This window comes from Stegastes partitus, unplaced genomic scaffold, assembly GCF_000690725.1.
Source record: "Stegastes partitus isolate 25-593 unplaced genomic scaffold, Stegastes_partitus-1.0.2 Scaffold49, whole genome shotgun sequence".
NCBI classification, from domain to species: domain Eukaryota; kingdom Metazoa; phylum Chordata; class Actinopteri; family Pomacentridae; genus Stegastes; species Stegastes partitus.
This window is the reverse complement of record NW_007577780.1, coordinates 486180-513538: the sequence shown is the minus strand read 5'-3', so window position 1 is coordinate 513538 and position 27359 is coordinate 486180. Positions and strand designations below refer to the sequence as shown.

General features: G+C 39.7%; 1 protein-coding gene across 1 annotated transcript; it reads right to left on the bottom strand.

Annotated features, from left to right (window-relative positions):
- Window positions 1–7333: 7333 nt before the first annotated feature.
- Window positions 7334–24025, bottom strand: lrrc38b (leucine rich repeat containing 38b). The gene is made up of 2 exons (XM_008306912.1): window positions 23398–24025; window positions 7334–10657 (listed from the first exon to the last, which is right to left on the bottom strand). The coding sequence occupies exons 1-2, from the start codon at window positions 24023–24025 to the stop codon at window positions 10410–10412; spliced, it is 876 nt and encodes a 291-aa protein (XP_008305134.1). The 3' UTR covers window positions 7334–10409.
- Window positions 24026–27359: the final 3334 nt, after the last annotated feature.

The window sequence follows — 27359 nt, the reverse complement described above, 5'->3', positions numbered from 1 at the left end:
AGTGAGGATTAAGCGGTGTATAGATGATGGATGGATGGATTAACAATAGTTGGCAAAAACAAGTGTTTTCTAAACCTAAATTGTTTACTGTGCTACTGTTATGATCTCTACAGTCTGTATTGTGCTCAAATGTGCAATAAAAACACATTTTCTGCCAGCTGGCTGCCTGCAGGAACATAATATACATTTTAAACTATAGTTTTGTTTTGTTTCCATAATTCTATTTTCATCTGTGTTCTTACTTCTGCTTTTTGAAATGCTCAAGGCTCAGCTGGACAGAGGTGATGTCACACACTTGGATTTGATAATATTTGAGGGAGAATCTGTTGAGTCTGTAGCACCGATCCGATATTTTTCTGGGTGATTCAAACATGTGAAAACAGCGCAGCTGTGATGAGTTTTTCAATGTTAGCTCTTAACATAAATTACATAAGTACATTTGAAAGCATTCACTTTGGTCTTAAGGTATTAATATTTAACACTGCAGAAAACTTTAAATTTGAAGCCAGGTTTTCAGAGCCTTTGATTTATTAACAGCTCTATTTCATAAAGATCCAACTCTCATAGCAGGAACAGGAACTCTGATTAGTTACGGTTGTTACGGTTCACGGTTGTGAGAAAGAGGAGAAGAGCCTCTCTTGTCAATTGATTAATTGTCAAGAGAGGCTCTTCTCCTCTGCGAGTTGATTATGATTAACCATTGAAAAGTAAGTGTATGATTATCCATACATTTCAACTCAACACTCTTTTAATTTGCGCAGTTGCATGAACGAATTGTCAGTCAACCCATCTGGAACTTATGAGGATTTATTTGTTTCATGTGCAAGCCGCCAATTGATTGTAGATTTGTTTTGACACTGTCAAGGATATATTGTCAGACGCTGTTGAGCCAGATATTGATTAAGCCATTTATCTGCATCATCACCTCTAGGCACACACTACAGAGCATTTAGACGTCCTAATGGAAGTCCTTGAGTTTATTGTTTTCTGTGTCTGCCACCAACGTGTCCCCTCCATCTGCTTGTTCCAGACACTAGGATGTAGCGAAGGAGAACAAACAAGGTTGATGTTTTCCAGGTGACTACGTCTAACTGGCTTCTCCATCCTTTTGCAGCATTGTGCACGAGCTCTCGGGTCAGCAGTAAAACTTTGAAGGATGAACATAGGCGTCTTTGTTTCATCCATCAGCAGCTATTCATCACAGCGACTGGTGTTGAAGTGCAAATGGAGTATTTGTTTGATCACTCGAAACTTTGCTTGACATTTATGATGTTGTGAAAGGGTGTGTAAATAGTGAGGATGTTCCACTGGGTGGTGAAGCCAGGCGTAAAACAAATGTGGTCTGTCTTCAGTCTTTTTTTTTTTTTTTTTTGTGTTCCATTTACTTTCCAGCACTTTGTTGCTACCTTAAAACAATCCATCTTCACACTCTAAGTAGGCCATATGGAAGCCTATATTTATTTATAGAATATCACTAAAATAAGATGTTCCCTCTTTGATTTAAATATAGGTTCCTAATACCCTTTTTTTTCCTTTACTTGTTCTCTCTCTCCAGCTTCTTCTCTCTCAAGTCAATCACATTAAGTCAATTCCTGTTTCTTCAAGAGTTGACACAGGAATTAACAGAGCAATGAAGTTTGTCTAAAAGTTCACAAGCTAAAGCACAACACATTACTGTCTTTATTTTTATGTATTTTTGATCTAACCAGGAAAACCACAGAAATTTTAAATGGGATGACTACAAACAACCAACATAAAACAAAAATGTTTGTATAATCCAAACCATTTTTAAACTTCATGAGGTAATGATGTTGCTCTTAACTGTAAGATATGTTGTTTTTCTTTCTTTTATTAGAACTTCAGCATTCGTTGGTCATCTGCAGCAAAGAAGGGTGAGAAATTTTACTCTGCAGCATCACCACTTTAGGTTGATAAGATGGGTCTATTTTTATACCAAAATATTATATAATGCAGCTCTAATCGCAAGCCTACATTAAATGAAGCATCTTAATATCAGTTCCCATGTATGACAAGTACTATATCCCCCAACATGACAAATGAGGACATGAAGATGCATCCAGATTTGGTGAGACAATCATTGAACTTCATTGCTTCCTCAACTGTTTCCTGATGCCATAATTTAACTGCAGGTCATAGCTGTATCTGTTATCACTGGCGGTGCTTCACACAAATGTAGTATTTTGCTGATAATTTGATTAATGTGGTACATATTGACCTCATTAGGCCCCGAGTGAGTCAGTGTGAGCGATGCTTAGAGCCATTCCCTCCTGCTAGTAGCTGTTACCAGCTTGCCCTTCCCTCATTCATCTTTAATGTGTTTGCTGCGCTGGATTAATTTCTTCAGTTCAACATACATCAATCACAGGGTGATACGACTCCCCACGGGGTGATTACAGTAAACACTTTTTTTTTCCTCCCCCGTTATGCGCTTATGTCACTTATGTACAAAACCCATGCTTGTCGCAGGGCTGTCATGTGACTGCTCCTGGAGTGACCTCTCAAAGCTGAAATCAGTCTGCATTTGCGCGAAGGAGATAGTTTTTGCATTGTTCACCTCAAATCAATGTCTGTATTGATCATGATGTCTGACATCTGTCTCTACTCCGGGAATGCCGATTTCATCCCAAAGTAAGACATCATCAATCATTGTAAATAACAAAGATGATAAATTTGATCCTCCTTACGTGCATTAACTCAATTCTGATTAGACCAGCAATGCATGAAAGAATCGTGTTTTTGATGAACAAGGGGGGATGTCATTACTTTCATCATTCCTTGCATTATTGTTTTAACATCTATCTTAAGATGTATAGGGGTTTTTCTTTATATAAAAAGTACAATTTGAGGGTAATTGACTCCGCCAGCCTGCCAGCCTGTGTTTTGGTGCAGTGGATGAGCAGTTTGCCAGGAGCATGCATTGATGCTCATGGCTGCTCACAGCTGCGGTGTCCCCGATTCACCTCTCACCCTCTCGGCTTTGAATGATATTTCAATGCTTCTGCCAAAATGTATGACTAGGCAATTGCGAATACATCTTCTTTATTCCTCTGTGGAATTTGCTGACAACATCACATGCCGACGATAAGACACGACGAAAGAGGAAGCAAATTCATATTTGAAGTAGTCAGTTTTAGCGATACTGTCTCTTTTGTTGCTAGAATGATGCCACTTGGAGTCAGGTGAGTGAGAGCAAGAAGAGTAGCAGTGATGTGTCTTTTTTCATATTACTACTTCTACTACTGTGGTAGTCAGATGCGTACATGCAGTAGTAGTGGCTTTAATGGCTCTGGATGCTAAAGGGGCACTCCACAGATTTTACACATGAAGTTCAGTTTACTCATCAAGAGGAGTAGTTCTCAGCCTGTGAAGTCAGGCGGTTGCGTAATGTGTTCTTTTTCTCTGGAGGGAGCTGTCTAAAGTTTGAAAAAAAAAAGAAAAAAACACCGGTGATGTCATCCGGGGATTTAAATCGGGATATTTCTGCATCTGCTGCTGCTTCTATTCTGTTTCAGCCCCGATCTTGTAAGTCCTCCAAAGAGTGCAATCACCAAAGTGCCCCTTTAATATCAGACAGCAGCCAGGGATTGCTAATACACTGAAAGCCAAAAGTGAATCTTAATACGACTGTATTATATGTACACCAATATATGTATTTTAAAAATATGAACTGCATCTATATATATTAAGTCTTGATTTTTCACTTGACAAAAAAGGGAAATTTTAACTTGCACATATTATGAGAACAGCTGTGAATTTCAAAACGTTAAAGAAGACGCCCCCATCATCCCCACAAAATCCCCGCCTCTCTGAACTCTTCAACCACTCTGCCTGTCAGTTACACAGAGACATGGAGAGGCATCAGGTGTGGCTCTTTTTGAACTTTGCAACCTGACCCCTCTGCTGCCCACTCCTCCCTAAACCCTAATCCCCACTGTAAGTCACCAGGCCATTATTCATTCAAAGCTTCCTCTCTGAGGGTTGGCTTACTTTCCTCTGTGTCCTGCTCGCTTCCTGTCTTTGTAGGTCAGGAACAGACAGTAACTGGAGACAGTTGGTAAATAAATAAATAAATACATAAACGCCTCTTTTCCAAAACAGAATGCACCTGTCTTATTCACTTCAGCGGCTTATTACCTTAAAATTGTTGTTTAGTGTCCGTTTAGTGTACAGAATATAATATAGCGGCATGAATTATAATGTGTTGTGTCAATCTATGTATTATATCTAAATTCAGACAATATATTTAAGCAGGTAGCTCCCCTTTTTTTTTTCCTTGGCCAATGAGCCTTCCCTGTTTAATAGCACCCAGATACTCCAGTGATGATGTGGATGCAATGCTATCTTTATCTGATCTATCACAGTTTCCTTTTGCTGACAAATCAATGGGGGTGGATGGATGTGAAAGTCAAAGATTGGTTCACAAGGCCTCAGTGCTGTGGACATTTGTTTTTTTTTTTTTTTCTTTTCAAATGCCAGGTCCAGTTAGTTGATGCATGGAAAGAGAGGCGAGGCAGCCACACTGAGGGCCATGCTTCCCAGCATCCCTCCCTCTCCCTGTTCCCGCCTCGGCGTCCAAGAGCTCGGGCCTCCGGCTGTGTAGCCATGACAACCAAATGAGGTAAATGGTTGCAGGAGAATCCTCATCACGTCCACCACCCTCACAGACCTCTTTTCAGCAGCACATGAACATAGTATGTGTGAGTCTTTCTTGCATGCTATTACCCAACCAATGTGGCAAATCCTGTTTGGAATTACAATAAATGATTCTTAGTCCTTTTCTTCTCTTCGGTTTACCAGCATTCCGCTTTCTGTCAAGCCAACATTACCTGCCCCGAGGGGAAGGCTTGTTTTCATCCTGTGATTCTTTGACTTCAGACCTCTTTAGAAAAGGACACTATCACGTTAGACACTCTCACAATAGGACATGACAAAGGCACATGCTGCGAAAAATGTAGAGAAATGAATCATCAGCGTGACGGAAAAAAAAAAAAAGAGAAACTGGACACGAGCAGTGAAAACAAAACTCTTGCTGGGATAGGATTGCATGTCAATTTATTTTCCCCTCACTTGGTTATCCTTTTATCTTGTTGCACGATTGTCCGAATGCACACAACTCTGAATGGAAGAGATTGTCCACGAACAGGCTGGATGCTATGTTATGCAAGCGGAGAGTATTTGATTTTTTATTTTCTTTTTTTCTAAGTCTCTAATTTCTCTAACACCCTTTCCAAAAATAGAGCAGCCATTTGCATACCTGCGGTGTGATAACAGTGCTGTGTGAAATAACACACTGTGCAGTGTTTACAGATGAGCCTCACTCATTTGCTGCTGTGACAAGACAAAATCTGTCAACTCCAGGAAATGAGAGGATGAGATTCACAACTATTATCCAGCCATTATTAACACTTTGCAGGATATCGTTTTGCTGAGAGTCACATTTCCACTGTTCTGATATTCTTTACATCCAAGGCAGCATTTCATTAAAGGAGAATGTTACTGATCTTCCACTGAAATGTACAATAGAAGAAGCCCAAAACATTTGCATTCAATCCAACAATCCTTAAGGTGCTCTTGGAGATGGAAAAACTAATCACAGAAAAGACCCTCTACGGCAAAAATATAAATAAAAGATTTTAATCAAGTTTCTTTACTTCAGTAATATTACTTTCCGCTGGTGAGGTGTAGCATGATGCAAATAGTAGAAAAGGACAATCCTGCTTCATAATGTGTATTCATACACTAGAATTCCTTCACAAATACAGACCAGATGACAGAAAAAAAAAGGATTTTATTATTAATTTCTTTTTTTTTTTAACCAAACATCAATATACAGCTACACATACGGTCTGTTTGACAGTGTCTGTTTGACATTTGGAAATGCATTCAGCTGCAGCAACATCGTCACACTCTCCTCTGTCATTTCATTTAGATTTGAGCCATTCTGACATTTATCTGACAAAAACATAACATGGATTTTGGTATTTTAAGCAATATCAAGACAAACAGCCACCACTGTCTCTGCTTCCCAGGGTGCGCAGTGCCAGAAAAAAACTATTTTGGGGAACTGACAGTGTAAATAAATGCTTCATTCTTGAAAGGTGTAATAGAAAAATAGACATGAATCTGAACTTTATACTGCAGGAAACTTAACAGTGCATGCTCTAATGTGCTGACTATTCGTTAGTTAATAAAATGAGAAAGAGAGAAAGGAAACTGTCATGCTAACATATGCTTCAAGCTAACGACTAAGCTAACATAATAATCTGTTAATATACAGTAACTACACAGTAGTCGAAATGATAATGATATGTATAAAAACTCTCTTCTGTTCTGTGTCTTAAGGTGACAGTTATGAAAGCAGTTCCCCAGTTGTTTCAAGGGGAAAACGTATCAACCAAATCAGCTTTAGTTACTCTGGCAGTTTTGAGCAGTGAAATTAGTTTTCTGCAAATGAGAATCGGCTCAGCAATTGGAATCTTGTTTTATACTTTCATTGAGTTCCTAAATGTCCCCTCCATTCACTCCATGAGAACGTATATCTGTGGACAGCTTCAGTCTGGCTATGAGCGTTTGTTGTTCATTAATTGTGACAATACTGTCCTAAGAAGTACTTCAAAATATGAAATTCAGTGGAATTCCCCTTAAGGACTGTACTTAGACTGACATTTATATTGACTGTTTCACTAAGCCCCAACCTCCTTTGCTATTTTTGTCAAGCTTTCTATTCTTTCACTGCACTTTGTAGAAATAACAGTAACAGATTGAACATCACAACTGGAAGTACTTTTTGTCAGTAGCGGTGTTTCCATGTAGTTGTCGAGCATATCTGAAGCAAAATGTTGGAATATATAAAGGGAAAATGCAAATTAGACTTGTTTCCATAAACTGCTGGGGAGCAAATAAAGTATGTTTTCAGAAGGTGGTGGTTAATGCTACATTACACATAGCTGTAGTAGAGAATAGAGTAGAAGAAGGTAGGAGCAAAGCCAGCTGATTACCAACTGCACAAAAAAAAAGTCAAAAAGAAGAAGGACATACAAAACTATTTAAATCTGCAAGAAAAAATGGACAGAAGTCCTTAGAAATTGTTTTCAATGGGGCAAGTCGTAACTATTCAGTTGACTTTCATGTCAGCTTTTATTGGTCATGTATCGCTGCATGTAGACGAAGACAAGAATGAAAGGAGAAACAGCCGATCAGTCATGTGAGCTAAATGTTTGCTACATCAGAAATTATTCAAAAAAGGTGTTTCCACCATTGTTTTTTTTTTTTGTGGAAAAGTCACTTTAAGAGCGCATACATGCATGTTGTTTTTCTTAATCTTTATTTTATTTCGCTACTATTTCCAATGAAGTCATTAAAAATGTGCATAAAAGCACGTTATAGAAACACAGCTACTGACCTCCTCAGTTGTTGGTTCGAGACATATTTAAATTAGCGGCACTTTGTGTTTGGAACTAGTCAGCCGCAACATAACAGAATTGCATTGGAATTAAAAAATAACATTTGGATGCCTACTGTAGAAAAACACACCTGGACATGCAGCTCGATTTATGCTATGCTTTTCAAACAGTACCGTCACAAGAGAAAAGGATTTGAGGAAAGGGATCAATTTGGCAAGTGTAGCAGTATCCAACACATGTTTGGTTGGAGTTGCTTGAGTGTCAACTTCCCCAAAAGCATGACTGAGTAGCGATCATCTGATAAAATAGCATCTTGGCTCCCAGAGAGTGAATGTGGTCGTTCTGAACAGGTGTGACCCCCACAAAAGAAACCTAGCCATGTAAGCTAGTTAGTCAGCCATGCTATCATTTGCAGCTTAGGTTAGAGCAGATAAAGACAAAGTTTAATCTGTTATATCATGTTCACTCTTATGTTTTAGGTTTTTAAGAAAGACATCACCCTCTGAACCCTTAAGATATTCACTGCTCATCTTTAGGAGCATGCACACGGCGTCAACATATGGAGGAATCCAAAGCTTTACAGGCATGCTGACATGCCTAGTTACAGTTACTAAGTTATGGCTGGACAGTTGAGGGAAGGGGTTTAGTGAAAGGCCAGTAGATCATTTCCAATGGACACGTGTCTCCAAAGTGTTCCACCTTTGAATTCTGGCAAATACACAACATCCATACAGTACAGATCTCACACTGCTAACAAGATGTGCCCGTTTGAGCACAACATGTGACAACACACATCAATGAAAACATACAGTGACGATACAGGCCGGTACCAACATACAGCGTGACAATGATACGCCCTGTTTATAGGGTGTACCAAAGTATATTAGTCTCCTGTGAAATCTTTGTGCTTTTATTGATTGATGCCTACACAAATGAAAAATAACAAAGAAACAAATAAGGCCACATTTATGTTTTGTCATTTCTGCAAAATGTGCTTCCAAACGTTGCACATTCAGGGTTATGACTTGTTCTAAAGGGACAGAGGCATTTGGAATTCTTTTTATCTTCTGTTATCCACACAGAAAAGGATGACTCTGTTTGCTCGTGGCTCTTTCTCTATCCTCTGCTTGTTTGCATTTAGAGGCTTGACATTCTTTCTGCTTCATATCTCAATTTCACTGAATTATTCATGCCTTACAAGAATGTGAGAAGCAATACAATATACCTTGTTGTTTTTTTTGGGTTTTTTGGAGGGGGATTGGGGAGTCCAGTTTTGTGTGCTCCCAATCATGAAGGATTTAAATATACAGAATGCAAATAACAAGCAGAAACCCATAATATTGAGGGCACTGATTTATTAAATTTAGAATGTACTGCACTGACACTTCTGTGAATGCAGATGCTGTTGATACAGTAAGAGTTTAGACACGAGACTTTTCCAGAATATGACGTCAGCAGCTTTTACTGCAAAGATATTTAAGATTTTTAGTTAAAGGACAATATGATGATGATATGGATATCTCAAAGACAACAACAGACATTTATTTATTCCTCAAGAAACTAAACTCTTGTTTGCCACCCTCGTACACCAAATGTTTTGTTCTGAAGTGGTCTTTCTGTTAAAATACAGTTCAGAGATCGCCACGTGTGAAGCCAAGTAAGACACTTGGTTCACTCACAGACAGACTAGAAGAAAATGTAAATCTTTGGAGACCATAACTGTTTGAGTACAATGTGTGTATACAAAGTGTGATTTGGCTTCTAATTAGGAGCTATCCCTACCGCACTAAATAACACACCGTCCACAACAGAGTCTTTCTTCCACCTAAAACCTAATCTTTGGCAGATAAAGACAGTACCAGTCTACATGATGTAATTAGGGGCTTTGCAAAAAAAATTAGGTTCACCATTAAAGTGCATTATTTGACACAATAATTCTACATAGATTCTATTTTAATATCATATTTGCAATAATTTCCAAGATTATACCGTGGATATTTTCTGAATTTCTTTCTACACAGTTCACAGTTATCAATCTAAGGGATAAACAGTATATCCTTTTGATGTCTATGTTTGTTTGTCTGTACAATGTTCTCTTTTGTACATCAGTTTTCGATTATATAATGAATATACTGCTAAAAGAATGTGTAGACTCTCTTTGTGCCTACAGTACATCATCACCCAAATCTTTCTTGTTCAAATGACCTTGCTGCCGCTGTTTAATTTCACACACATAAGGAACAACAGTGTTTTTCTTCTTAACTCCTTGTGAACAACTTTTTAATGTCAGTGAGTGAGGCTGTCCAAAAGAGACACTATAAATGGCAGGATATGCCAGCATATCGTGTTATAGGCAGTTAAATACTGAGGTCATTGGTCAGTATGACATCCTTTTTTTCCCCCAACAGGATCAACATTAAAGTTTCTGCCTTTCCCAGATAAAGCCCAAAAGAAGGTCATCCAAAAAGTCACACTAACTTTGATGCCATTTTACAGGATTTCAGATTCCAGAGTTAAATGTTCAACATTAGTAGATTTTGATACGTTTTTTGGTTTCTCTAAGACTAACGTGACAGCACTACAGCAACGGCTCTTTTTTGTAATCAATTTCTTTTTCATTACAAAGGTGTTGGCCTTGTCTTATTTGTGTCGGCCTATAACGCTGAGCCGTGACCTGGTGGTCATAAATGAAGACCACAGGCTCCCACAGCCAAAAATATAATAGCATTTTACGAGTGGAGCAGCACACTCACTAACCTTTAATGGGACTCATTCCTTGGGAATGTCTTTTATCACCATATTTCAGATGTCCATGTGCAAAGAAAACAACTGCAAACGTGCCAGGGTGAGATCCTACCATTAAACAGACCTGGATATCCACCAGGGAACAGACAGCATGGGGCGCATGCTGTTGCCATGTCCTCTCATTGTTTGAAGTACCAGGACCACACGGGCCCTTCAGAAAACACACAAAAAAAATCCTTCTCACTCCTCACTCTCCTCCTCGTCCCCCTTGGTGCCTTTACTCCAGCGCTGGAAGCAGTGAACAGTTGAAGCGAGGAAGAAACTGGTCATGATGGCCACCACAGACACTGAGATGCCAGAGAAAATGATGATGAGCAGGTCTGTTAGAGTCAGAGTGGCCTGGCACTCACGAAAGCTGTCCTTGGAGAGCTGGGTCAGGGATACACGTCTGCCATCCATAGGGAGGGAACACTCCATGCCATCCACTCCTGGACGGAAACAGGAAATAAGATTAGACAAATTTACCGGGCATGCTGAATCTATATTGCAGTGAATGATGTTATCTTAATCTCCTTCTAGGCATATTTATTCACAGGGCAGTCTTTCAGAAACAACATCATATGGAAGAACAAGCAGACAGTGCTGCTGTGTTTTAATGCACAAAAATGCAAGAACTCAACTGTCATTGATTCCCTAAAGGATTAAAATTAAAGGTGATGGTTATTTTCCCATGAGAACCATCGCTCATGCAGCCTACACCTGCTCACAGGACTGAAAATCACCAGAAAAAGCAAGAGAGCATAGTTGTTCTTGTTTGTACACAGTCCCTCAATTCTGATAGTTAAGTGTTGTAAAAGATCAGGGTAATGCTCTTTAAGAGTGGGAGCTGATTTAATAACTGTAAGGTCGACCAGAAGTCTTCACTTATGAGATGAAGTTGCACTGTGTATACAGTACGCCCACCCACAGCAGGACTGTAGGTTCACTCTTGGAATAAAGTTGAAATAGTGTGAAGCAGAGTGATACTCTTTATGTATAGCTGTGTACTGTAAGAGAAGCTTTATTTTTGCCTTGTGCAGCACAAGTAGTGCATCTCTGTGTCTCCAAGAGCAGGACAAATAATTTTCCATTCTTTGTTAACAGCTCAGAGAATGAACTAAACATCCATTTAAATTGTTTTCATTTCCGCTGGCAGCTGCACAAAGCAGATTTCTAAGAATACCCGTGCCATTAAATGTGACCGCTGTTACGTCTCAAAAAATGTACTGATGTAAAGCATTAGTGAAGGGCACTATCTGAGACAGGGCACCTTGACCAAACTCATCTCAAGATGAAGGCATGATAAATCAGTGAGTGCTGCTCTCTGTGTCGCCGTCACTTTCACATGGTTTATTGTTCAGACGTTATTTAAATGGAAAAGGACAGCGACGGTGGCTTATTGGATTTCAAGGGTACAAGTCCTCCAGTGACTCTTCTTTTCCAACTCGTGATTAGAAATGAGAACAACACTGGATCATTAGGAGCCATTTTAACAAGTATATAGTGAAGACCGGCCACTGATACTACCACTGACAACAGAAGGTGTTCATTTTCACATGCTTGCAGTCTTTCACTGGCAGACATGTGAGTTTCATTTGGTAGAAATACGAATGCACACTGCTGTTTCATCCACATCTACTCCCAGCACTGCAAACACAGCGATCTATACAGCATACAAGTTGCCTTCATATTGGCATTGTGTTGTATGAAAAACTAGACATATTGATGCAAGTGTTAGTTTATAGGTGGGTTGAGATAAAGCCTTGCAATGTGGGTGGCTACTTTCTACTGATACTGTACATGCAAATGCACACACTTGGCAGAACGTCAATTCTGGGTCTTTGCTCAACAGTCAGCACATTTCAGAGCATGCTTTGTTATAATACAAATGGAATAGCTTCTCTTATTGTCCTATTGATCGTCTGCAATTATGTTAATTGTGTTAACTACCTTAATACTGAATTAAAATTCACCATTCTTAGTGTGCAATGTCTGACATTTAAATGTATAATTATGTATTAGAGTTACCTGAATGATGAAATAAATTGAACTGCAAAACTTAAATAACAAAAATCGTATGTATTTGCTTGATTTCTAAAACTTTTTTTGTGGTAAATGTACAAATAGCTTTGAAAATGTTTTAGGTAACAATGGAAAAAAAATTAATAGATAGCATGGACTAGGTTTCCATGGTGCTGTGATTGAGTTGCAGCAGTACTAATTAGGGTTGTAACTAAACTCTTTAAGAGCTTGATAAAACTTAGTGACACTAATCCCCTAATACAAGATACTGATTCTCACATTTCGTCAATCAGTTACTAGAGAACACACGATATTACAAAACCGCAGCATCAAACAATACAGTGAAGCTTTAATTTATCTAAAATTCATGGTTTTGTGGCTATTTTAACATGTGCAGTCCTCTGCTTACTTTGAGTTTTCGAAACGCTCGTGCCTGTATGTTAGAATTCCACCTCTGGTTAAGGCCTGTGTGACCAAAACCTGTGACCATATGGCGATGCCAGTGGCAATAAGCCTGGAGATGTTTCAATCTCTCTTCATTCCCTCCTGTTTTTTGGGGGGTTTTTTTACATCTTACACATTCTTGACTTGTGATTGTGTGCAGTTGCTCAGAAAATGTTTTTGCAATACTTGCATTTCAAATTTAATAACATTCATTGTCACAGGGGATGCAGAATAATTAGATGATAATGGATGGTCTCTGCCTCCTGCCAAGCTTATTTATGAAAACTGTTAAGAATCTGAAATACAAAAAAGTTTATTGCAAGCATCATAATGAAGACACCCAGTGCAGTGTGTGACACATTTATGCGTTTATTATAGTTTGTGGACAGTAATGGAGGGCAACGGCACAGAGAAATGAGCTGTGCTCGGCTTTGCCCACACATACAGTGTGTCCAAGTAGGAAAAGCCATTGTTGGTTTTAGACTGTTCAGGGTATTTGTTGTCCAAATAAAGAACGTCATAATTTTGTTTGGGAGTAGCAATCATTATGAATGCATGCATGCGACTTATGAACAAGAGTTTTTGTTCTTTTTCTTTTGTTTATATGTAATTGTAGTGCATTGCTTCTATCATGGACATACACACAAACCATGATCAGGCTTGCAAGAACCACAGCTCGCTGCATACTAGACAAGTTCTGCACAAAACTCTAGCAGCCTTGGATCAGTGAGTCAGATGCTCACCCCGCATCAAGACAGAGGCTCCAAACTGAAATGGAGCCAAGACCAGCAGTCCTGGTGAGAACTAGAGAGGAGCACACTGATTCCTGGCACTAATTAATTCCAAGACATGTCTAACGCATGCTGTGGGAATCCGGGATCAAAACAAAGTCATAGTCCAAAGCATGTGAGAAAACTGCTCAACTTGTCTGAGTGACGTGCGAGTCTTGGTATTTACAAAGTGCACATTGTTTTTAGAAATGGTTAATCTCCTCTGTGACGAATATGAGATAAAAATGTTTTTTTTTTTTTGGCTTTGTTTGATGCTTTCTAAAACTAATATTCTAAGATCTGTGTTGCATAACTTGCCACATGGCTCACACTTTAAAGTTTCCAAATTGCAGGTCGGCTCAGCTGTGCTTTTAGAGAAGAGCTTTTTGTTTGTTTGAGTTGGTTTTTTTTGTTTATTTGTTTGTTTAGCTTTGTTTACTTTTTAACATTTACCTAAATTCTCTGACAGCATTTAGGAATGAAAGTGGCGGGACCATAGGTTTTATAGACATGCAGAGTGTGATTACCTACAGGTTTGTGAAATTACAGACGGTTTATTTTAACAGCCACTGTATAAGTTATCCCCAGTGATGTGTGTCGGAGCTTGATTTTGTAGAGAACTATTCCCTTTCAATTCATGGTAAGCATCAGTAGCAGGAAATAAATGTGCAACACACTGTTTAGAAAAAGCCACAAGATACAAACATAGTGCACTGATATTGTTGGAATTAATTGTTCAACAGCAGTTTAAGTAAAAAAACAACCTTGTGTGTCATTGTCACACTCATCACTAAAACTTTGATCAAAACTGAAAGTTCCATATATTGGAGAGCTGGTCCTGTCTGTGCCTGAGATAAATGGATCATATTTATATTTAAAATGCACTTACTGCAGGGCAAATAACCTGTCACCTCAGAGACGTAGCCTTCGTCTTTTGAGACAGTCCTGTCTGTTCTTGCCTGCTCTGGATGCTTGATTAATAACATCTGATACTAAAATTATCCTGGTGAACATATGGCCCCTGCAGGAGCATTATCACATTTATCATTCTTCAAAACAGAGTTAGAGAGCAGGTCAGTGGCAGACAAAGACAGCAGAGCTCTATTTGTTTTACTGATATCTCTATGTTTTTGTTATCTGATTTTCATATTAGTCTACAAGCATGTCTAGACTGCTAATATAACTTTCTATTTGTTAGTTGTTTCATAATCGCTTATATCAAAAAGCTACACTATGTGTCCCTGAAATGTATCAGTAAAATATATGTGGTACTTTATTTCAATACAAACATGCGTTGCGTATTCAACAAAATATGCAGGATTTGCTAGAAGATATAGTGCCTGTTCAGCGGAGCTATATTGTTATGCAGCTAAGAACTAAAATGACTCAATAGGGGAAACAGACTGACACTGCCTGAGAAATGAGGGAATTACTGAACAGCTGTACTACTTGGCAAAAAGTGGAGCTGTTCTTTGTCAAAATTACAAGCTGTCTGTAACAGAAGATGCCCAGACTTTTAGTGGTGTAGCCTCAGAATACAGATGTAGGAAACTGAAGCCGATGTCTGGTGTTTAACATAGCAAAATAACACAATCAATTTTACATATTAAACGGCTTCACTGCTCTGAAAAAAGAAATCTGAAAAGTGAGGTTTTTCCATTGTTCCCATTCTCTCAGTATGATGTTAATGCGACATTACCATTCTAATAGCTAAATGTATATATTAGCAGAAGCTAAATTGCTGAGGCAATTTCGTTTTCTCATTGCAAAGCCAACTAGGAGATACACGGCACAGAATCAGATCAAATTCACAAACTATGATCAAAATCTGTCAACAGCCCAACTACTGACCAGCCAGATTACAGGAAACATCATCCCTCAGGGACACAAGAGGTTACAGAAGGATTTCTAATAGTGTCTGTGCTTCTTCATCCTTCAAGTATTTCATCACTGCAGCTCAGAATAACACGAGACGTCTTTATGTGTCTCTGTTGAGTTTTATTGGTAAAATAATCCAGACACTGTGAAACATTTCCCATGATTATAAATGTAGCATCCAGGTCAGACAAACCTTAGTAAAGATGACTGGGAACGACTCTATAGTTTTACAGCACAGACAGTCTGACATTACAATAAAAACACTACTGAAACACCATAAACTATTTTATGTGCACCATATATACGTATTAGTTCATCGTACTCACTCTATATTAAAGACTCGCTCTAAACCAAGTGCACCTATAGAAATCTTTATTCACAGCCCTACTTCAATATTTAGAAATTACTCCTAGAGTTCTAGCATATTCCTCTTTTACTCTGTTAACTTGTTATTTCACCTACATAACATTTCCCCTGGTGGAACTCACTTTTTGCTATCACTGTACCATATTTACCAAACTGCAGGACCATTTCATTTAAGTTGACATTCAGTAATTAATTCCCTCTTTCATTCATGATTTCTCCAACTCACAAATCTGCCTTTTTCCTTGAAATGCTGTCTTAACAGCAAGAAACCTCCATAGACAAGGATTTGGTTTGATTTACAACAACCTGATACAGAACTAGTAGAAAGAAAAGACTAAGAGAGCTGACTGTTATCTACAGTATGGAGTGGTGTGGGAGAGAAATTAGCTTTCATTACCTATAACTTAATATAGTGCAGTTGCAGACTGAAGTCTATTACAAAATGTAATACATCAGTGTGTTATAATATGTTTAATGCTGTTTGAGCATTTTACTGTCATCTTTTTAGCAGAGTCCTGTATAAAATGGGTATCTATCCACCAAAATTATGATGTAGGCCATGAATTTTAATAAACTGTAGAAAAAAATGATTTTTAAAATGTGCTTACTAAGTATCTCAAACCATTTTTAATGAAAGCTGGACAGTGAGTCATTGTCGGCTCAGTAAATGGGTAAGGTGATGCAATTCAATGTCGAGAGTTCATTAATTAACCCACTATGATCACACAAAGTGTGACTGCAGAGCAGGCTACTTTGCAATAATGTAACACAAATCATGCCCTCACACTCTCAGGTATGTCGGCCCACACAGATATGTTACATTCCTGGCGCACACAGTTGATGGATTACATTTAGGATTACAGCCAGTCGACGGGACAGGCTATCTGCTGTCTCAGCAGTGATTGATCTACCTAGCTGTGGCAGACTGATATTGGAGGCTTGTTTCTCCTCCCTCCCTAAACACCAGACTGTCTGTCCAGATTGATCTCTGCACCAACAGCTGAGGCAAAAAATCACCACAATGGTACATTTGCAGACTCGTGTAGGAATTAGCATTCATTCGCCCCTTAAACACCGCTGTCTGGGCACTTCACCTAAACACTCCAGTTGTGAAAATGATTCACAAAACTGTCCCCTCCCTACTTTATTAAACAAGATGAATGTGGCACTCGAGTCCAATACTCAGTAGATATAAATAGAACCAGGCAGACATAATTGCAGAGAATTATTCAGTTACAAAAAGAGAGAGTCTGACAGAAATCTGAAAGGAAAACGGTGAGAGATTCATACAAGAAGAGGGCAAGAGTAGTAGTTAGAGAGTGGAGGATGTGTGAAATGAATGCACAAAATGACAAGCATTCATGTGACAGTGGGGCGAAGGTGAATCACTCAGATAGGGGATTCCTTCTGTGTGCAGATTCACCAACATAACTGAACCATGGGTGTTTTCAAAATGTCACACAGCAAAAGCACAAGTGCACGCTGTGAAATTTGCTTGTTTCCAAATACAGGAGATGATAGTTAATAAGCAAATGTCAGTAGATTTCCTTTCAATTTATCATCAGGCTAGAAAGCAGTTTGTCTGCTGTCATAATTCATCACGATGAAACAGCTAAATATGCGAGTCTTTGTAATTTATGCTTCGCAGTTTGGCAACGCAGAGGAACAAAGGAAAGAGTCTACCGTGCACGATGCTGCACACCACCAGCGAAATAATGCTTTTGGCTTTTCACCTTTTATTTCTGACACTGGCAGATTATTCCTTTCTGCTTCTGTACGTGCAGCAGCTGATGCTATCACACGCTGTAATTCTGTCCACCTTTTCACACTTAGCTCTCCCTTGCCAGCTCTATCTCTCTCACATCCCAACTTTAAATAAACATTAAATTAGGCCAAGATAAAACAAGCTGTCAGCCTGTGTTAATGGAACAGATATTTTCTCATCACATACCCATGGGTAGTAAAGATAGCAAGCCATGTCGTGTGGGGCAGAATGGCATCATGTGCAAGCTATGTGGTGTCAGTCAGTGGCATCATATTTTCAGAGTTGTTTTTTTTTTTTTGGCTGTTTTGTGGTAACAGGGCTCAGAGGAGCAACTGGATAGGCTGTGAAGGAAAATTCTGACTTTGACCCCGTCACATGAACTGCTGCGTTGTAGTGAAGCTGTTCAGGTCATTGGACTAGTGTTGATAGCGATGCTTCGATGGGCCTCAGCCTCAATCTCCCATCTCCCAAGAGAGTTGGCCTGCCCTGCCCTGTAGGCAGCTCTAGCTCCAATTACCCTGGCCAATGTGCCATAGAACTGTGTCACTCTGAATTATACATGGCCTTTGTTCATCCTTAACCCAAGAGCACTGGAGACAGCAGTGGATCATGTTTACACTCATCCGTCCATTAAATAATTTATGAACCTGATTGGTGGCTAAAAACCTTTTAAAAGGCACCAAAAAACAAAACAAATGCTAAACGATACAGCTTTGTACCTGATGGCTTTACTGCTCCACTTAAAATATATTTCTGTCAACATACCAAATCAATGTGAAAATCAGATTCAACTAAGAAATATTCAGGAATAATAATTTGGCTCCAGCACTGCACACAGGAGACAAAACAAAACCGTGAAAGCTAGTAAACATCCCCCCCCCTCTTCAATAAAGTCCAGAATTTTAAGTATCTTCCAACCATTCATCATGCTGACCTGCAGTAATCAAAGTTATGCAAACAGAACAGTGTGCTGCATTGTGAACTCTAAGTCACAGGGGAAATCAAGATGTGAAAAATGAAATGGGAATTGGGTTTACAGCATGGGCTCTGCAGCTGCTGCATTATGCAGGGCCTTTATCGAGGAGGCCATAAATATCTTGGGAAGACTTACAAAGTAGCTGTAGAGTTTTGTTTTATTTACAATTTTTAAATAAGTCTAAGTGCAATGTTCAACTATTCTGCTCATGCCTTATTTAACAGTTTTTTTTTTTTTAAAGGTACAACAGGTAAATACTGATGTATGAGCACACCTAGTTTCAGTTGATGAACCCATACAAATGAATGTTTTACAGTATTATACACTGATTTTTATCATAAATATTATGTACAAGTCATAATTTGTAATATAAAAATGATTGAGAAAGAAATGAATTCAATATTTTGCAGTAATGACTGACATACGTGCCTCAAAACCCTGGATCACTGCTGCCATCAAAGGTTTGCTCCACTTACTGCTTGTTTTTCCTAAACATTTAAGAAGAGTAAAGTAGGGTAAATAAAACTCCACACTCAATACTCGAGCAGACTGAATGCTGACAAAGCGCTGCAAAGCCCATCCAAGTTTCAGATAGTAGGACCAATGCCAGATTAGGTGGAAAATCTTCTGTTTTGTGGTGTATCATAAAAGAACGATTGTGTAGTTCAGCGTGTTTCAGCTATATGTGATGATGAAATTGGGAAAGAGGCTTATTTGAGGAAAAGTGCAACGAACTTTAATGCAGAATTCAGTGCAAAACTCCACTAATATACAGATGGTCAAGAACAGACAGGAAGCCTATCTCTGTGCATGATTAAAACACATAACGGTTTATCAGTAACCCATTATAAGAAGAATTTGAATTTGAATTTGGTAAAAAAAAGCATTTCCTCTATAGCGATGTGAAGTTCACACATCTCATGCACTTGGTCTCTCTTGAGGTTGAAAGCTCACAGGACGACAATATGTTTTTGGCCAGTGCAAGAGTTCCTCAGTAGCTTTTTGCTACATGCTGTCGTTTTGCAGGACACTAATGAGTGTCCATCTGTTATTGTGTAACCACTTCAAATACGGCATTCCAGAGAATAGGTCATTGCATTTTCCCGTAGCTGAGAGCTCAGTCATTACGTTAATTAGGTCTGGCAGTATGATGCCTGCATGTGTGAAACGGCCGTGTTTGCAAGTCCAGCTCACAATAAGCTTCCCGGCTACTTGAGTCTCCCACAGAGACTCTGTGAGACTGCAGTATACATATTAACTTTATAGTTAGTTACTTAGCAACTAGTTCACATTTTGCATGATTTACACACTCCACTAACTGTTTCTACTGAGTCCAAGTTGATTTCTTTTAGCTGCATTTCCTGCTTCATCTGTCTCCACTGTGTCACCTGTCTTTGCTACATCATCCTATGCCTTGCTGCCCGTAGTAGTGACACTTTTAAACGTGGTTAGAGGAAAGTAAGACTTGATTGTACAACATATACCAGTAGCCTTCCAGTCATACTTGCTAATGCTATTGCCTTTGTGAAGCGCTATGAGATGACTGTTGTTGTAAATATGCGCTACACAAATAAAATTGAATTGAATTGAATTGTGCTGATATTCCTATGACAGCAATGTGGGAAACGTTGGCATACACTTTGCCAGTTGTATGCTTAGCTACTGCTCTATAGTACTTCTACTTTGACCACTGCCATGATTTAAAAAAAAAAAAAAAAACACACATTTATTGTGCAGTTGCAGCAGTCGCAATTTTGGTGAAATTGGTTTCCAATGGAACCAATCAGCCACAGTCTGGAGCCATGTGACAGTTTCAAGAATATTGAATTTACGCATGCCATAGTATATAAGATATAAAACATAGTATGTATTGTGGAATTGGCATGGAGACAACATCTGAAGTAGCTTTAATCTTCAGCTGTTAGTTTCAGAGGCCGCACACTCATAAAATTTAATGCAACCAATCTGTTGTTTAATGAAAAGATATGAGGACACAGTACCCGCAAGGATGAAGAGAGCACACTAATGTCCAATTTAAAATGTAGCCTAATTTCTGTCTCTGTAATTGATTCTCTCTACGATGAATGAGATATTAAGTTGAAACACCCACACCGATGGTTGTTAGCGTTGATACATATTGAAAAGCTTATCAAGTTGAGCTCATTCACTAATGAGTGCCCATCTGTTATTGTGTAAGCACTTCCAATACGGCATTCCAGAGGATAGGTCATTGCATTTTTCTGCGATCGAGAGCTCAGTCATTACATTAATTAGGTCTGACAGTATGATGCCTGCATGTGTGAAACAGCCGTATTTGTAAATTCTACTCACTATAAGCCTCCCCGCTACTTTGTGTCTCCCACAGAGACCCTGTTAGGCTCAATGAATTTTCCTGCAACAGTTGTCTTAACCTCTTACATTTCTATTATCTGGTCTAAGACTTAATGCAGATGGGGATAGAGCCTCCTTCGCTCAGTGTATTTTATATGATGTAATATAAGCAAAAAGATCTATGCATTACTTTCCACTGCCAACCACATTTGCTGGTTGAGTCACACTTCTGACTTTTTGTAGTTAAATACATTAAGCAACAGCAGACTGTTTGAAATGATGTTTTCATTTTACAGTTACAGTAACATTGTCTTAGAAGAGAAGAAACCTATGTCGAAAAATAATTGTTATTCCTTTTGCGAACATGTTGTTTGTCATCCAGCACTACGAGCACTAAAATTCCTGACACCTCCTGACCAAAGAAAATAACAGAAAAGACTAAGTGTAGACCATTTCAGATATTCCTTACAAATAAGCATGACTCTGTGTGTGTTTTGTGTCCAAGCTGGCGGACTCATCTCAGGGGCCATAAAGCAAACACTCACTGATGGGGATGTAAGAGCTGCATATGAGGTGAGATACACATTACTAACTCAATTTGAGAGTGTCTATACTCTGGGGCCAGTTGGCAGCCATGCCAGCAGCTTGGCCAGCCTTTGGCTTCTTCTTTGTTGTTGATGTCTGCCTGGCAAGCGCTGCGACTGCAATTCATTATGCCTTGGAGTTGACAACACTTAGAACCTGTGATTAATGTATTTGCAACCTTTTGCTTGGGATAGTTGGAAATTCTTGCCAGTTTATCAACTTTGCTTCTTCACAGGCACAAACTTGTCTGTTTTTGGGGCAAATGAAAAAAGACCAGAGAGGAAAAGCAGGAGCAGAATCAATAGCATGGTACACCATGGCCTAAATGTATACCAGGAGTTTGCTTTTAAGTTGTCAGCAGTTTGCAACCAGCCGGCCAGTTTAACTGGAGCTGCATTAAAACTTTCGTCTGCCAGATCACAAGTAGTATTTACAAGATTTTTTTATTTATTTTTATTTTTTTTAATGTGTAGATAGAAAAATGTTGTATAACAATATGACATATCATGATGTTCATATGCAGAGGTTTTGTTTTTGAAATGTTTTCATGATGTTAGTTTGGCTACTAGCTTTGCTGGAATTAGTTTTTCTTCATATCTGACATATTCAATCCTTTTCCAAATCTTTTCTAGATAGAAAAACACATATTGAGTCAGACCATTTGGGTCATGGCCATTTAGGCTTTAAAAAAACACAACAGTTTATATATACAGGTCAGCATTTACACCCTCAATTAATCTTGGAACAGTGACAGAGGAAACTGTCCACCTTTTACGCACAGCAGCCTTCACCTAAACACTATGTGCCGTTTTTCTGCACTGAGTTGTGCTTTTAAGACACCCACTGTAAGGCACATTCAAACTGAAATCCCAGAATAACCCGAGTCCACGTCAAATCTATACTCTGATCTAAATATGATAACAGCACGAGTTTCTAGTCATGTGTGGCTGAACTGTCAGATCTGTTTATTTTTGCTTCTTTGCTCCAACATGCAAGTGTGCTCTTATGAGATAACTGCTGTCTGTGTCCTTTGGGAGGACATGAATTGTAATATGGCTGACCTTCAGCAAAAACATTTGTGGGTCTCACTGAACAAAACATAATTATGCTGTTATTTACCTGGGAATGAATGGCTACTGACAAGTGTTTTAGATAGTCTATGTAGCCTACTAAACTGAATGACAGATTTGAACAGTTTCAATGCTTCCCACATTAGAATCCAGTTGCCTTGACTGCTGAACCTAATCACCTCCATGTAAGAAGATATAATTCTCAGCATAATACTTCTAAAAGGACACGGTGACCCCCTTTTTCTTGTTTCGTTCCTCAGATAAGCATGCACACATTGAGACTGCCTCGCAAACCCACCAAAACTTCCATCCTGTTATCTAACTCAGCCCTCCAGGCTAAATCACAGTGGTAGACGAAGTGTGTAGTATGAGCCTAAAATGCACATGGATAGAGCAGTAAACTCAGGGACAGAAAAGGGTTTGTTTTTTATTATTGTAGGTAAAAGCTCAAGAATTGAGAATATTGCTGAGTTACAATGTCCACCAAATGGCAAGTATTACATAAATGAGTATCAAACAAATAGAGGCGTCAAATTGATCAATTTAAATAACACACACACACACAGGACAGAGTTCAGGGTTTTTATGGTTACACTCACATGTGTAAGAAATACAAGTTAAATTTTGATTTTCAGTTGTTTGATTTCTTTGTCCATCACTGCATTTTGGCTTGGTGTCTTTGGAAATGAATTAAATTCATAAACAAAGCATCCTTGTAGTTTTCCCTTTCAAATAAGTGCTATTGTCTCATGTTACACACTCGGTCTCACACATTATAGGCTATGGGGGTGGAGGAAGAAAGAGACAAAATTAGAACAACAGAGAGGGAGGGGGGTTTCCTCTCCTACAGGGAAAACATAAATAGACTGGAGAAGTGTTATGGCAATGGATTTGCCATAATACTGTTGAATGTTGCATTCAGATACGCTTTATTTGGGTCAAGCACACACAGAGAAAATGGCTCATAGATGTTGTTACTTACCATTTGGAAGCTTGTGGCTGTTCTCCATCAGCCAGGCGAACAGGTTGGCAAAGTTGCAGTTGCACACCCAAGGGTTGCCCTCTAGTCTCACCACCCGCAGGGAGGGCAACTGACTCAGTGCCCCCACCTTTAGGGTAGACAGCGCATTACGCTCCAGTTCGAGTTCTCTCAGGGAGGTGAGGCCCAGGAAAGCATCCTCGCTCACCATGCTCAGATATGGATTGTTTCCCAGTCTTAATTTGATCAAGCTCCGGGACTCCCCAAAAGTCCCCTTGGGGATTTCAGTCAGATTGTTGCTGCCCAGGTCCAGGAAGACCAGCCTGGAAGATGTGCTAAGGGTCCCAGGTTCTATGTGGGAGAGGGAGTTGTTCCGGAGATCCAGGTAGACCAAGTCACTGTACAGAACCAGGAAGTCCGAGGGGATGCGGGGTATCCAGTTGTCGGCCAGCAAAAGCCTGCGCACATCCAAGGGGATCTCATCGGGTAGACGGGTGAGCCCACGGCCGCTGCAGTCCACAGTGTGAGGATCTGGGCACAAGCAGGTTGCTGGGCAGTTTTCCCCCCGGGTCCATAAGACAGAGGACAGCAAGATGAGGATAAGTTGAAGCCAGCAGACACATGGCAACATGGTCAAGGGGGTGAAATGAGTGAGGGGAGAAAGAGGCTTGGGGTGAGGACAAACAGGAGTGGGTGGGTGGGGGTTGAGAACACAAGGGTGAGGGTCAGAGGGCAGGAGATCGGGACAAGGGAGGGGAAGGGGTGAGTGAAGGGGGTGAGAGGGGATCAGTCCTCCTGAAGGAACATCCTAGCGTTATGGAGATATCTGGAAGGGCTCAGGTACTGTGAGACGGTGGAGCAGCAGCGAAAACTGTTTTCCAAGAGATCATGTAGCAAGCAGCCTAGATAGAATTGCAGCCCGCCTGCTTTGAATGAGCACAGAGAGGGAGCTAGTAAGCAGGAGGTAGCGGGAGAGCAAGCAAGACCGAGCTCAACAGAGAGGGGAGGGTAGCTTAAGAGAGGTAAATAGACACGAGCGAGCCGGGAGTGAAGAGAAGTCGGGGGCACAGACAAGGGAGAGGGGGGTTGAGGAGGAGGCTCTGTCCGCCACACTACCCCACAGTTGGTCTGGCGGCAGTGACAGACAAAGACAATAAGGTCTCTGACACAAAAGGATATATGAAGCTGTGATTCAAGCATGACAAGCAAAGATTAACATCGTTGCATCCCTCCATTAGTCCCAGGTCTCTGTGTAGAAAAGCCTGCTGGTCTGAAAAGAGAGAGAGAGAAGCTCACGGAACATCGCTCAAGTGTGTGGTAAGGTTGTCCCCCTCCCCACCTTATTATTCCCTCTCTATCTCCCAATGCCCTGCAGCATGCTGTGGAAACACAGCACAGCTCAATGTTACGCTGTCCAGCACCGTATCAAAGCTGTGTGGGAGAGAATCCAAATGTCCAGGCAGGAGCCTCGTGGATGCAGATTGTAGTGCTGAGCTGCACACAGCCATGCCAATCCAATGTCTGCCTCTGAATCTACCACCGTTTATCTCATGCCCTCTCCCCTCTCCTTATTTCCAGGGGTGGGCGTGCCTGAACCATGCTGTCAACATGTGATGTCACTTCCTATAGTGGGAAGAAGTGATGATTGGTTGTATAAAAAAATAAAATCTAAAATAAAAAAGATGTGTCTATTTGAATGTGTATTCAGCTATTTGTCCTTAAACAATGTATTAACAAATACTGAGAGAAATTAAATTAAATATATTTTCATTTTTTCCTCCCACTTTGTCATCTGTTTTGTAATCATTTGTGATTAATGTTATTGCTGCGACATTGGTCCGACAGTTTTATAAACACATCTTTGGTGAGTGTTTATTGTCTATAAATAGAAAATTATGACCTTTTAAAATATAGAAAACTTGCATTAGCACAGTTTTAGTGTAAGATTAAAATGCAATAGAAGATCATATGTCCTCTTGAAAAATAATCTGATTCATTTATTTGCTTTTCCATTTGTGTACGTTTATGCCTTCAGTATTTTGGAAACTAACAAGAGTGCCATGAGTTTCAATCCATAATGGAGAGAGGAGCATTCATTTAGAATGTGTATTGAATTGCTCAAATGGGATTTTCTCCAACAGGTAAATGTAATTAGATCAAAGTTGTTGCAGGGGATGGCAAATTAGACCTGAGGAGATGAGGGTAGCGTGAAATTTCTCAGAAAGTGGTGTTGTCATGCATGGTAATTGTGTTTTTTTCCAAGAAGATAACATATTTACGATGCAATTTTAATACAATAATAGGTTTGCACTCAAGCTGGCATGGGTGGATGAGATTGAACATACACACACCTGCAACTCACAGCAAACCGGCAGTGGGCAGTAACATTTAACTCCTCCTTCATCACATTTTCATTCTAATAATACCAACCCGTGTTCGGTGAAGTCAGAGACTGCAGCATCATAGCAGTGACTTGGTGTCACAGAGACGAGAGAAGCTCTGTCATCGAAAAAAGCTGAGGCAGCTTCAATTGTTCTGTGCAAGCACATTTCAAGTTTATATCTCACTGTGATAATTCTATTTTGTGGCACTGCTGTTTTTGCACATAATGGTTACATATTTATTTGAACTCAGAATTTGATCTTTTCTCTAAAAAAAAGAAAGTTCTCTTAATGCAGTTTCTTACAGTGAAATGCAGTGATACAACTGATCTCCAGAGAATTATTTATAATGTGAAAACTTCCTACTGAATAGAAGGAAATAAGAAAATTCAGTCGTTTTTGGCCACAACAGAGAAGATGTTAGTGTATTTATATGGATGTCTTTAAAAATGTATATACGAGGGCACATACTATATATATATATCCCAGCCTATCCCAGCTGACTTAGGGTGAAGGCAGGGGACACCCTGGACAGGTCACCAGTCTATCACAGAGCTACACTTAGAGACAGACAACCAATCACACTCATATTCACACCTATGGACAATTTAGAATCACCAATTAACCTCAACATGTTTTTGGACCTTGTGAGAGGAAGCCGGAGAACCTGGAGAGAACCCATGCTGCACAGGGAGAACATGCAAAGATCCTGGGTGTCCTCACCGGGACGCGAACCAAAGGTGCTAACCACTGCGCCACCTTGCAGCCCTATATAAAAAATATATATACTTTTTTTTTTTTTTTTTCCTTTGGTATGCAATACAACATGACACACGTGTCTGCAGTTACTGCCGTTGGTTGTCATACAATGACAGCTGATCATCCTTCATAATCTCTTTGCTTTTTTCTTCAGTTGATCTCATGAATGTGTTGTGTAACTCTCTTGTAGTACCACACCTGTCCACCAGCCGTCACTGAGTTTCCTGTGTCACCTTATCAGCTTACCCACTCATACCCAAAGCTGCTTCTCATGTGCCCTCATGAGCTAGTCACATGTGGAAATGAAATACTCTTCCTACATCAGTGCAGCTAATAATAACTTTTACTACATATGATGAAAAGTAGGCAAAACCACTGTAAAATACATAACTACTATGCAGATCAGTCCTGAATAAAATAAAGAACACCAAGGTGAGCTTGTGGTATGCACTGCTTTAAAAATTTGTTCATGTCGTGATGCCATCGCACATCTTGCTAAATGACTAATGCTTGAACTCATATTAGTCATTCAGTTGTAGTAGAGGTTTGTTTTTCTTCATTTTCGTTGGATTTTCTCATAGCTACAAGGACACAACTGCAGGAAGAGCTTTTCTTGGAGACAAAAGGCCCATATTAAAGACGAGAAGACATTTGCACTGCCCTATGTCTGTCAGCTGATTAATTGCAAAGCAGCTCGGTTGAAATGGACTTTGAGATACTTAAAAGGGAGATGACTCACATTGAAATGCAACTAGAGCGCTGCCACTGGCGGCTGTAATGGCCACTCCGTTGCTGAGGGCAGTCATGCAGATGTCCAATCCCCAA

Excerpts from the sequence above, each read along its gene's own strand:
- lrrc38b (XM_008306912.1), bottom strand. The coding sequence starts at position 24,025 with ATGTTGCCATGTGTCTGCTGGCTTCAACTTATCCTCATCTTGCTGTCC. Across the intron at positions 10,658-23,397 it reads CAGCCACAAGCTTCCAAATG|GAGTGGATGGCATGGAGTGT; the intron begins GTAAGTAACAAC and ends GTTTCCGTCCAG.